This window comes from Scyliorhinus canicula, chromosome 3 (genome assembly GCF_902713615.1).
Source record: "Scyliorhinus canicula chromosome 3, sScyCan1.1, whole genome shotgun sequence".
Taxonomy (NCBI): domain Eukaryota; kingdom Metazoa; phylum Chordata; class Chondrichthyes; order Carcharhiniformes; family Scyliorhinidae; genus Scyliorhinus; species Scyliorhinus canicula.
In genome coordinates, this window is record NC_052148.1 from 71,881,828 (window position 1) to 71,895,447 (window position 13,620).

The 13,620-nt window shown below is 43.2% G+C and overlaps 1 protein-coding gene across 2 annotated transcripts in view; it reads left to right on the forward strand.

Moving 5' to 3' along the window:
- Positions 1–13,620, forward strand: part of ubap1 (ubiquitin associated protein 1) — a 91,503-nt gene that overhangs the window by 58,170 nt on the left and 19,713 nt on the right. For both annotated transcript variants that reach the window (XM_038790697.1, XM_038790696.1), the window contains exon 4: positions 26–967. In XM_038790697.1, the coding sequence (XP_038646625.1) occupies positions 26–967 (942 nt within the window). The remainder of the gene's footprint in view (positions 1–25; positions 968–13,620) is intronic.

Sequence of the window (13,620 nt, forward strand, 5' to 3'; positions counted from 1 at the left end):
ACTGTGATGTTTCTTTTTTTTATAGTATGATTTCTCTTTTGAGAAGAGGACGATAGAATGGGCTGAAGAAATAAAACAAATTAAAGCTACACAAGAGGCAGCAAGTTTAAACAGGGAAGCTTCTTCAGTGACTGCTGAATCAAAAGCATTCTTGGAGAGAAAAAGTGGAATCCAGTATACTGATGGACCACACTCTTCAGCATTTCCACTAACTATTAATCCTCTACATGCCAGTCTAAGGCACAACAATATTCTCACCCCAATGCCAGCTAATAGCAAAGCTGTAACACAAAAAGACCCAAGTCCTCCTTTCACAACTAAATTCAATCTTGCAGACTTTGAAAGTGAAGAGGATCCTTTTGATAAACTGGAGTTGAAAACGCTAAATGATAAGGAGGAACTCAAAAACATTCTCGAAGTTCAGGCGAGTTCACGACCAATGATTATTCCACAATTGGATAATGGCCTGGATGTACAGATTGTGGGATCCACAGATGCATCACCAAGCCCAGAAGTGCAGGCCTCAGCTGAGGAGGCTACCTCAGACTTCAAATCTCTTCACAAGCCAAATGGCCTCATAAATTTGCCGCAGTTAGAGAACTGTGAAAAAGTGCCCTTCTCTGCCAAAGTATCTCTCCCTTCTGCTTCAACTGTCAGCAATATCAAATCTCTGTCCTTTCCTAAACTGGATTCTGATGAGAGTGAGCAGAAGGCTGCTAAACTCACTGGTACTTTCCACAGCTCAAGCCTACCTAATGGTACTTTGTTTAATTCAGTAAAGAACTGTGAGCAATACAGAGCTAGCAGTGTGAATGGACATAACTTCTCTGTTGCATCCATATGTTCCTCTTCAAGTTTTGAGCTTGGAATTGATAACACCACAGCACTGTTGTCTTCTTCGAGGTCAGATGTTTCACCAGTTATGTCAACAACTGGAACAGAGTTATCTCACATTGCAGCAAAGCTGGTAAGACATTGTTTTCAAATTAACTGCCTGAATTTTGGTTGCAGATTCCTCCGACTAATTCTGTGTGTTCAAGTGTGTAATAACTTGTGTGAGCATATTTTTACCGTATAATCTTGTATAGAGCACATATATTGTACAGTCATCACGGTGAAATTTAAGTTAACTGAATCAGTTCACTTCTATTAACTGTTTCTTGTCAGCAGAAAATAAATAGCATTCCTCCATTCAGAGACTTTCAGTGCATTACACCAGAAAGTTAGAATCAGTGACTCTAGAGTGAACCTTTGTCCCACCATCTACTCCTACATCCTATTAATCCATATTAAATTGGTGGTGGTGAGTGTATCCTGCTGTCCGTAAATGCTGTGGCTTAGTGATGCAGTAAATTCTATGTATTTACATAGAATTTATAATTATATCTTCATCCGTAATGATGGCATATTGAAATTTTAAACCAATATGATGGTGACCTCCTTTGCCCTGGACTGCTGATCTGACCATTGCCTCATGCTGTTTTTGAATTCTCTTCTCCCATTTCCTAAGCCCACATGACTGGAGCAGATGGGTTTTCCAGGTAACACGGCTTCAAACCGTGGTAAAGGTCATACTGGGCCCTTAAAAAGAGCTTAATAAGTGAGATCCCTGAGATAGCAAACTGGGTGGCTTCTGTGGATCTTTTTTTCTTTATCTTAAATTTAGAGTACCCAATTCATTTTTTCCAATTAAGGGGGCAATTTAGCGTGGCCAATCCACCTAGCCTGCACATCTTTGGGTTGTGGGGGCAAAACCTACGCAGACACGGGGAGAATGTGCAAACTCCACACTGACAGTGACCCAGAGCCGGGATCGAACCTGGGACCTCGGTGCTGTGAGGCAGTGGGGCTAACCCACTGTGCCACCATGCTGCCCGGCTTCTCTGGATCTTGGAGTCTGTTCTGTAACCCAAAGGATTTTGTTCAGCTGACATACTGGTTTTGTTTTGGGCTTTTCCTTATGGCTCAATGCCAAGATATTGCGGGGAATGCCCCAATGCTTGCTTGGTTGTGGCGGCCTGGGGGGGGTTTGAGCTGGGGGCCCCTTTGATGGGGAGGACAATTTTGCAGAGCAAAATGGATGATTATACTTCTGGAAATGAAGAGACAGTACATTACTTCCACAGTTAGTAAAAGAATATCCTTGGCAAAGCGAAGGTGGATTTCACAATTATTAGTTACTTAGGCTACTTAGTCATAATGCCTCATATTGGAATAAGAATTATATCTTTTTCTGAGGACCTCTAACTAAATCCTCAGGTTTCCTATTATTCCAGATCATCTGCAATCACTTGGAAATTCTCCGTTCTTCCAACCGTGGCATCCTATGTATACTCCACATCCTTTGGTCCTCCATTGCGAGATGTGCCATCAGTCATCTAGGCCTTAAACTCAAGTCTTCCCTCGCTAAACCTGTCCACCTATTCATCTCTCTCTCACCTCCTTTAAGATGCTCCATAAAACTTTGCAGCATCCCTCCACCCCCGCCGCCGCCACCATCAAGGTTTCTTGGGTTTTACACCTCTCCCTTCAGGTTTCATGGAATCCTTACAGTGCAGAAGGAGGCCATTTGGCTCATCATGTCTGCACTGACTCCCCGAAAGAGCACTTCAACCAGGTCCACTTCCCTGTCTAATCCCCATAATGCCACCTCACATTTCCTGGACACCAATTTAGCATGGCTGATCCACCTAACCTGCACATCTTTGGACTGAGGGAGGAATCCAAAGCACTCAGAGGAAACCCACGCAGACACAGCGAGAATATGCAAACTCCACACAGGCAGCCACCCAAGAACGGCAATGAACCCAGGTCACTGGTGCTGTGAGGCAGCAATGCTAACTGTGCCACCATGTTGCCTTTGGTACTACTGCAGAGATCTTTCTGGCCTCTGACAATCCAATTCCTTTTCAACTCGTTGTGACTTAACAGAACAGTGATCTGTTCTGGTTCCCAGTTTCCTCTGTTCCGTTAACTCCAAACTTCTTGGAAACTTTTCTTAATTTCTCTAGTTTCCTAGATTTCCGGCATCTGTTTCCTTTTAAAAAAAAATAATCTATATTCAAATTTTCAACAAATTTTTACCAACAAAGCAAAGAAAAACAGTAACCCCCCCCCAATACAATAGCAATAAATTAACAAAAATAATGAGCATGAAACCATGAACCACACACCCATCCCCCATAGCGAACAGCTGCCACCGCCGGAAGAACCCTTGCACTGACCCCCTTAGGGCAAACTTGACCCTCTCCAGTTTGATGAACCCAGCCATGTCGTTGATCCAGGATTCCGCGCTTGGGGGTTTCGCATCCTTCCACTGTAAAAGAATCCTGTGCCGGGCTACCAGGACGCAAAGGCCAGAAGGCCTCTTTTGCCTCCTGCATTCCCGGTTCCGATGCTACCCCGAAAATTGCGAGCCCCCAGCCCGGCTCAACCCTAGAACCATCCACCCGTGACAAGGTATCTGTTTCCTTAACCATTATTCCACAGTATGTTTTTTCATCTAGAAAGGCTGAGAGAGATGATCCCTCTTTAGCCTTCTAATACCAACTGCTTCTTGCAGAGTTGTGAGAGCTACCTATCTTTAACTGCAGTCAAATTAGCTAAATTAAAACTTAACAGCTTCTCTACCTCACGAGGCCCAGTTGATGAACAACACCCGCATATATCTGCTGGTTATTTACTCATCACGTCGTAGCCCTCTCTAATGGGCGGCAAGGTAGCACAATGGTTAGCACCGTTGCTTTGCAACGCCAGGGACCTGTGTTTGATTCCCGGCTTGGGTCACTATCTGTGGAGTCTGCACGTTCTTTCTGTGTCTGCATGGGTTTCCTCCTGGTGCTCTAGTTTCCTCCCACAAGTTCCGAAAGACGTGCTTGTTAGGAGAATTGAATATTCTGAATTCTCCCTCAGTGTACCTGAACAGGTGGCAGAGTGTGGGGACAAGGGGATTTTCACAGTAACTTCATTGCAGTGTTAATGTAAGCCTACTTGTAAAAGTATAGGTTTTTACCCTTCCAGGCACAGAAACATTAAATTAAACCCACTCAAAACTATACCTTATTTCTAAAATTTACCAATACATACATAAATTAAATATTAATCTTTGTTTTCCAACACACTCATAGGACATTTTGTAGGAATAGCAAATGTACGAATATACATATAAAAAGTACAAATTAGAAGCAGAAGTAGGTCACTTGGCTCCTCGAGCCTACTTGTGCCACTAATCAAGATTATTAAAAAAAATGAGCAACCCCTTATTTTTAAAAAGTGACCCCTAGTCCTAGATTATCCCACAAGAGGAACCTTTTCCACATTCACCCTGCCAAAGACCTCTCCGGATCTTATGTTTCAATCAAGTTGCCTCTCACTCTTTTGAACTCCAGTAGATACAAACCTGTCCAACCTTTCCTCAATGACAACCCACCGGTTCCAGGTATTAGTCTAATAATCCTTCTCTGAACTGCTTGCAACATAGTTATAGCCTTCATAGAATCATAGGATCCCTACAGTGCAGAAAGAGGCCATTTGGCCTGTCGGGTCTGCACCGATTCTCTGAAAGAGCACCGTAACTTGGGCTCCACCCCTATTCCGCAACCCCTTAACTACACTTAACCTGCATATCCCTGGACATTAAAGGGCAATTGAGTATGACCAACCCACCAAGCTGCTTTGACAAAGGGTCATCTGGACTCGAAACGTTAGCTCTTTTCTCTCCCTACACATGCTGCCAGACCTGCTGAGATTTTCCAGCATTTTCTTTTTGGTTTCAGAGTCCAGCATCTGCAGTAATTTGCTTTTAACATATATATTTCATGACACGAGAGTGCTGATGGGTTGTCAAGTGGACTTTGATTGGTAGAGGTGTTGCCATGGAGAATGCTCCAGTTAACTGATGACTGACCGTTTACTGCCAAGCTTTGTTTAAATTCAAATCAGAAGGCCTGGGGAATGAACCAGAGAATGCCTATTGCCTGTTTTGTTTAGTTGAACCAGGCGCGTATATGTTCTTTGTCTGAAGGGACAAGTTATTTAATACCATCCGCCAGTCTTTGGGATGTATGACCTACATACCTAGCATCACACCGTCACTGAAATCTATATGCCACATTGCTCATTTGTGTATTTGAGGGGCCGGTTTAGCACAGTGGGCCAAACAGCTGGCTTGCAATGCAGAACAATGCCAGCAGCGCGGGTTCACTTCCCGTACCGGCCTCCCCGAACAGGCGCCGGAATGTGGCGACTAGGGGCTTTTCACAGTAACTTCATTGAAGCCTACTTGTGACAATAAGCGATTTATTATTATTATTAGGTTGAATGTCTTTTTGATTTGGCGGCAGAATTCGGTTAGTGACAAATACCACTTGTGTTCCTACTGTATTGTAGCAGGGTGAAACATCTAGCTTCACCTGTTGCTCAAATTCTTGAGACACCTTGCCCTTCCAGGGTAATCTGAGGTATACTGGGCACTTTTTAGGACTGAAAGTGGCAGCCACGGGCCCAAACAATATACAGCAAGCAGTCATCTATTCAGGATAGCCCTTATCTTGCTGGATAGCTTTAATGCTCCCTATTTCAGCATCAAACTTGCACAGTGAGCAAATGACTCCAGCCTTATTTGTGAGGTTGCGAGCTTATGAGGCTTTTGTTCATGTTTACTTAATTCTCAATCTTTCCCAAAGGCTTTAGATTTAAGAGACAGGTTTTTTTACACCGAGGTGGTGAGTGCCTGGAATGTGTTGCCAGGGGAGGTTTTGGAAGCAGATACATTAACGGTGTTCAAAAGGCATCTCGAAAAATGTCCCTACTCCGCTCCGAGGTTCCCACCTGCTTCAAGAAGACCACCATCATACTGATGCTAAAGAAGAACCAGGCAACCTGCCTCAATGACTACCGTCTGGTGGTCCTGACATCAATTGTAATGAAGTGCTTCGAGAGGTTGGTCGTGAAGCACATCAACTCTATTCTCCCAGAATGCCTAGATCCACTGCAATTCGCATACCGCCGCAACCGGTCCACAGCAGATGCCATCTCCCTGGCCCTACACTCATCCCTAGAGCATCTCGACAACAAGGACTCCTACATCAGATTCCTATTTATTGACTACAGCTCCGCCTTCAACACCATAATCCCAGCCAAGCTCATATCAAAGCTCCAAAACCTAGGACTTAGCTCCTCACTCTGCAGCTGGCTCCTCGACTTTCTGATCCACAAACCACACTCCGTAAGAATAAACAACAGCACTTCCTCCACGATAGTCCTCAATAGTTCTGTGGCATAGTGGTTAGCACTATGGCTTCATAGCGCCAGCGTCCCTGGTTCGATTCCCGGCTTCGTTCACTGTCTGTACGGAGTCTGCACATTCTACCCGTGTCTGCGTGGGTTTCCTCGGGGTGTTTCGGTTTCCTCCTACAAGTCCCAAAAAACATGCTATTAGGTAATTTGGACATTCTGAATTCTCCCTCTGTGTACCCGAACAGGTGCCGGAATGTGGCGACTAGGGACTTTTCACAGTAACTTCAGTGCAGTGTTAATGTAAGTCTACTTGTGATAATAAAGATCATTATTATTATATAATGCCAGGGCCCTGCAAGGCTGCTTACTTAGCCCCTTGCTATAATCCCTATACACACATGACTGCATGGCAAAATTTAGTTCCAACTCCATCTACAAGTTAGCTGACGATACGACCATAGTGGGTCGGATCTCGAACAACGACGAGTCAGAATACAGGGAGATAGAGTTGTGCAACAACAACAATTTATCCCTCAGTGCCAGCAAAACGAAAGAGCTGGTCATTGATCAGGAAGCAAAGTACTGTACACACCCCTGTCTGCATTAACGGGGCCGAGGTGGAGATGCTTGACAGCTTCAAATCCCTAGGTGTGCACATCACCAAAAATCTGTCCTGGTCCACCAACGTCGATGCTACCACCAAGAAAGCACAACAGCACCTCTACTTCCTCGGGAAACTAAGGAAATTCGGCATGTCCACACTGACTTTTGCCAACTTTTACAGATGCACCTAGAAAGCATCCTATCTGGCTGCATCACAGCCTGGTATGGCAACTGCTTGGCCCAAAACCGACAGAAACTCCAGAGAGTCGTGAACACAGCCCAGTCCATCACATAAACCTGCCTCCCATCCATTGACTATCTACACCTCCCACTGCCTTTTGGGAATGTGGGCAGCATAATCAAAGGGCCCTCCCATTCGACTTACTCACTCTTCCAACTTCTTCCATCGGGCAGTAATTACAAAAGTCTGAAAAAACGCACAAACAGATTCAAAATCAGCTTCTTCCCACTGTTGCCAGACTCCTAAACGACCCTCTTATGGACAAACCTGATTAATACTACACCCCTGTATGCTTCACCCGATGCTGGTGTCTATGTATTTACATTGTGTACCTTGTGTTGCCCTATTATGGATTTTCTTTTTATTTTATTTTCATGTACTAAATGATCTGTTAGAGCTGCTCGCAGGAAAATACTTTTCACTGTAACTTGGTACCCGTGACAAACAAATCCAATCCAATCCAAATACCTGGATAGAATGGGTATAGAAGGATACGGTACTAGGAAGTGCTGAGGGTTTTGGCTAAGGATGGTTTCATGACCGGTACGGGTTTGGAGGGCCGAAGGGCCTGTTTCTATGCTGTATTGTTCTTGGACTTAGAGCTCATCTTTTTTCCAGAGTTCTGATGCCATGAGATGAATTTGGAATATGCATTCTGATCATGAGTGGCATATCTATTTTCCCAAGATGTATCAGAACTATTCTGGCATTTATTTCAGAATCACAGTAAAATACAGTGCAGAAGAGGCCCTTTTGGCCCATTGAGTCTGCACTGACACATGAAAAATACCTGACCTGCTTACCTAATCCTATTAGCCAGCACTTGAATGTTATGACGTGCAAATGCTTATCCAGGCACTTTTTAAAGGATGTGAGACAACCCACCTCTACCACCATCCCAGGCAGTGCATTCCAGACTGTCAGCACCCTCTGGGTAAAAAGTTTTCCCTCAAATCCCCGCCCCCCCCTCCCTAAACCTCCTGCCAATCACTTTGAACTTGTGTCCCCTCGTGACTGACCCTTCAACTAAGGAGAACAGTTGCTCCCTATCCACCATGTCCATGCTCCTGATAATCTTTGAAGGTAAAGTCACCATAGTCCTAGATGACCATAGGCTTCTTTCCCCTTTGAAGAGGAAAGCTGACTGGTGGTGATTTAACCTGAAGAGCACCATACCAAGGTTGAGAAGACTTTACCATGAATAACCTCAGCTGGTAAGGGAATTGAACCCGCACTGCTGACCTCGCTCTGCATGATGAACCAGCCGACTAGCCAACTGAGCTAAACTGGTCCCCATGATCTTGTACACCTTGATCAGATGACCTCTCCGTCTTCTCTGCTCCAACAAAACAACCCAAGCCTATCCAACCTCTCTTCACAACTTAGATGTTCCATCCCAGGCAACATCTTGGTGAATCTCCTCTGCACCCCCTCTGTGCAATCGCATCCTTTATAATGTGGCGACCAGAATTGTACGCAGTTCTCCAGCTGTGGCCTTACCAAAGTTCTATTCAACTCCAACATGACCTCCCTGCTTTTGTAATCAATGCCTCGATTGATAAAGCAAAGTGTCCCATTGTCTTTTTCCAACACCCTCTTAACCTGCCCTCCTGCCTTCATAGATCTATGGACAAACACGCCAAGGCCCATTTGTTCCTTAGAACTTCCCAGTGTCGTGCCATTCATTGAATACTTCCTTGTCAAATTACTCCTTCCAAAGTGTATCACCATACACTTTTCAGGGTTAAATTCCATCTGCCACTTATCTGACCACTTGACCATCCCATCTATATCTTTCTTTAACCCAAGATACTCAACCACACTGTTAACCACCCGACCACTCTTTGTGACATCCGCAAACTTACTGATCCTAACCCCCACAGTCATCTATGTCTATGATGAATAATAGGGACCCAGCACATATCGCTGTGGGACACCACTGTTCTTACTGCATGCACAGAGTATTTTCTTTGTCTTCAATGATCTCTGATATTGAGGCGGGATTGAAGAAAGAAAGAGGGAGGCACAGACTGGTAAGAGAGCAAGGCTGAAAGGGAGAAAAGTAGTTTCCCCCCAGGTAATGTTGCTTCAATGGAAATAATGTCAGTTAAAATTTAAAACCAGTTAATTATCTCATCTGTGTTTTATTGACATTTAGAAATGGCATTCATCTATGTGTCTGGGATCGTACTTCTGTACAAAATGGGAAACCATTGTCCTGTCTTGTTTTTGACCTGCAAAGCACACAGAAGTGCACATGTCTGTGTATCGACATTCGAGTATTTTTGTAGTCTGTGCAGTTTGACAGAATAACTAACAAAAGGTTTTATTGTACTGTGTCTGCTCTCGATCTGGTTGCATGGACTTTTGTGAAATATGCTGTGTTGAGGTAAATCAAGGAACTGATGACTTCTTCATTTTCAACAGTTCTATTAACCTTGCTTTACTTGTGCAAAAAATCATTGTATATAGGTGGATGAAATAAGTGGAATTGATACAAGCTCATTGTTTCAAAGTTGTCACTCCTACCTTCATTGCCTCCTTTTTCAGTCAGCAAAATGTGTTACTCAAGCACTTACAGATTCAGTTGATCTCAAAATTAATTTACAATAAATGGCTGCTGTACAGGCAATGCACCCTGGTATTACTATCTCTCTTTTCCTTTCCTCGCATCTTCCCATTTTAAGTTCCCCAGTATCATGTGGAGGGTATCATAGAAGGTGCTAGTGCAGTACGACTTTTGTGCAAGTAAACTAGACTACAATACACAAGGAACAAAGCCAGGAATTATGTGTTTATTCAGCCAAACAGCAGAATAAATTTCAGGATACAGTCGATCATTTTAAAAATAAAATTGGGAATTGATGAAGCTCTTTAGGCAGTAGCTTAAAATATATTTGTATTTATTTTGACCTAAATTGATTCCATTGCTCAGTGTTATCCCAGTGCTGCAGTTGCAGTTGAATGGTTGACATCTAGTTAATTGTTGAAAGCCCATATCCTACAAACAGAAAATTCAGCCAGCAGAGTGCACCGGAGCTGTGAGGGAAGCTCTACTGGAAGCAGAGGATAAAGGGAACATGAGGCTCAGGGCCCTCACTCTCTTTCCGGCAGTAGAGAGCACCGGACCGACAAGGGACTCTACTGGGAGCGATGGATAAAGGGAATGCGAGGCTTGGGGCCCTCACACCTTCAGGCAGCAAAGAGCACCGGACCCACAAGGGACACTCCACTGAGAGCGGAGGATAAAGGGATCCTTGGGGTCCTCACACCTTCAGGCAGCAGAGAGCACCGGACCCACAAGGGACACTCCACTGAGAGTGGAGGATAAAGGGATCCTTGGGGTCCCCACATCTTCAGGCAGCAGAGAGCACCGGACCCACGAGGGACACTCACTGGGAGCGGAGGATAAAGGGATTGTGAGGCTTGGGGCCTTTTGCTGTTCAAGCAGCGTATTGGGTTTGAAGAACAAAAACCAACAGTGATATGACAGGAAAGAGGTAAGCTGATTGGTTGGTGAGTAACTGATACTAGGCACTGTGTCTAAATAGCTGAAACTTAAATAACAGAAAATGATAACGGGGAACAAAGCTTGGAAGATAAAGGAAAAGTGAATCTAAAAGCAGAACTAGGAAATCAAAAGAGCTGATTGGGTGAGTGCATTTATATATTCTATAATAACAAGGAGCAGAGAAGGGCCCTAGTTAATATTAGTTAATACTATGTAATTTATGTGATAAAAGTGTAAATTTAATTTAAACGGTAGGACATGGCAGCAGAGCTCCAAGCCATGGTCTGCTCTTCTTGCTCCATATGGGAGACCAGGAACATTTCCAGTTCCGAGGACCAGCATGTGTGTTCCTGGAAGCCTGAGTTTCAGAGCTGGAGCGGCGGCTCGGGATTCTGTGGAGTATCCACGAGGCGGAGAGTATCGTGGATAGCACATAGAGAGTGGTGGTTGCACCACAGCTCAGACTCCACAAGCAGGAAGGGAATGGGTGACCACCAGGCAGAGCAAGGCAGGCAGTGCAGGAATATCCTATAGCCATTCCACTGCAAAACAAATATACCGTTTTGGATACTGTTGAGGGGAAAGACCTTTCACGGGAAAGCAGCAACAGCCAGATTTGTTGGACGATGGTTGGTTCTGCTGCAGAGGGGAGGTGTAAAAGTGGGAGAATGCAATAGTTATAGGGGATTCAATTGTCGGGGGAATAGATAGGTGTTTCTGTAGCCACAAACAAGACTCCAGGATGGCAGACAGGCTCAAGAGTAGAATTACCTATTCCTGCTCCTAATTTTCATGTTCCTATGCTATCATTCTACATGAAGACATTGGTAAAATCAAACCCATTGCACTGTTCTTTGGTTGTATTTTAAAAAAAAATCTATTAAAAATGCTTTGTAATTCATGGTATTTGGCTGTTTTGAACTGCTCATAACAAATCAAGCCATTCAGGTAAATAAAAATAGAGATTAATCTTGTAATTGATCAAAGAATTATGGTTGTAGTTATTGTTTCCTCTAATGTCTCTCCACTGTGCTGCTCCTTTAAGATTGTCAGATGGCCAAGTATTCCCATTAATTTTAAAGGAACCGTTGTTTGTGCACAGACTGTTGGTCCCCTACTCGGCATATTTCTGATTGCTGCATTGCCGCACACTTGCATAGTTGAGAGGAAATGTTGGCAGTAGACACACGTCCACTATAAACGAGTCATGGTTCAGCAGTAACACTGGCTTCTGAGTTGGAAATGTGGATTCAAGATGCGCTCCAGAGATTTCGCGTATAATCTGATCTGACACTCCAGTGCGTGGGTGGGTGGTGGTGGTTTTGGGGGGGGGGGGGGGGGGGGGGGGGAGGAAGGCGAGAGAGAGAGACAGTGCTCCACTGTCAGAGATGCTGTCTTTCAGTTGAGACAATAAACCAATTTATCTGTCTACCCTCTTGGTGAATGTAAAACATTTCATGGCACTGTTCGAAGAGCAGGAAACTATCATTGTGTCCTGGCCAATACAAAAAGTAGAAAATCTGATGATTTATATCATGCTGTTTGTGGTAATAGGCTGCATACACATTGATGTTGTGTTTTTACACATTACAATAGTAACTACATTTCAAAAAGTACTTCACTTCTCTGTAAGATGCTTTGAAGCGTCCTGAGTCTGTGAAAAGTGTGAAGAAATATACATTCCTTCATCCTTTCCATTGCTCACGCCTTCCCTCCAGATGCTCTTTTGATTATTTTGTTATATATTGAGTTGTTGCATTTAACTGGAGATTTTAGAATAGCAACACTTTTACAAGGTATTAACATTTTTAGAACTGGGGGAGGATTTGGAAAAATATCTCAGCTTCTTATTTAATAAGTAGGTACGAAGGATGTATCTTTGGAGAGGAAAATAACATGAAAGCAAGGTAATTACTTAAGCCATTCGTATAGGCACCATAGTCTCACTGTGGGAGATAGTCATCTTTATTGCATCTTACTATGTGACTGTGCCTTTTTATTAGTACACCAATAAAGATTAATCCTGAAATGTTTCAAATTCTGATAAATGAACATTTTCTAATTAAAAGAGTTTTTAAAATGATTACTTCATTTTTATAAAAGCAAATTACTGCGGATGCTGGAATCTGAAACAAAAGAGAAAATGCTGGAAAATCTCAGCAGGTCTGGCGGTATCTGTAGGGAGAGAAAAGAGCTAACATTTTGAGTCCGATGACTTTGTCAAACTCAAAACATTAGCTCTTTTCTCTCCCTACAGATGCTGACAGGCCTGCTGCAATTTTCCAGAATTTTCTGCTTCATTTTTATCTTCACTTGTCATTTAGTCTGGCTGAAGACTTAACTTATTTTTTATTGTTATAGTGGCATTCCTCAAATTATTTGACTGTTTACCCATGATCTAATGGTAATAGATGTTTTAATAAGGGTAATAGTGGTCAGTAACATTTTGGCTGGGCATTGTTTTCAGTATTCGGTAATGGTTTAAATGGAACAAAACCTTTGGTTGCAAGTCATATGATCAGATCCTGTCAAACAATCTCTTGTTCAGGGGCTTAAGCCCCTTATTACGTCTGTTCTTGAATGTCTGTTTGGTATTAATTGGATACTGCTTCCACAAAACTAGTATAAGAGGGACAAAAGTGCAGTAGAGTACAATTAACCAACCCAACTGAAAGTTGAATTGACAAGAATGTGTTTTGATTACAGCATAAAATATCTGTTGCAAAACTGACTCTAGCTATTCAAGTTACAATAAATTCACTGTACCTCCGTTCAATAATGATTTAAAAGAGTTGACCCTGTCAGCTTTTCAACTATTACATTCTCACCAGCATTCAAGAAGCTGTTAAGCAGCCTCTCATTGATGCAATATTTAGTTTGGAGATTGTGAAGGTTAGTACATTGTTGTATTAGGCACTGTTCTTTCTGCCAATTGCATTAAAGCCATAGTTTCGAGCACAATATTGCTGATAAGTTTTGTTCATTATGGCAAATGGAAATACCTATTTAATTGGAATGTTTTTTTCAG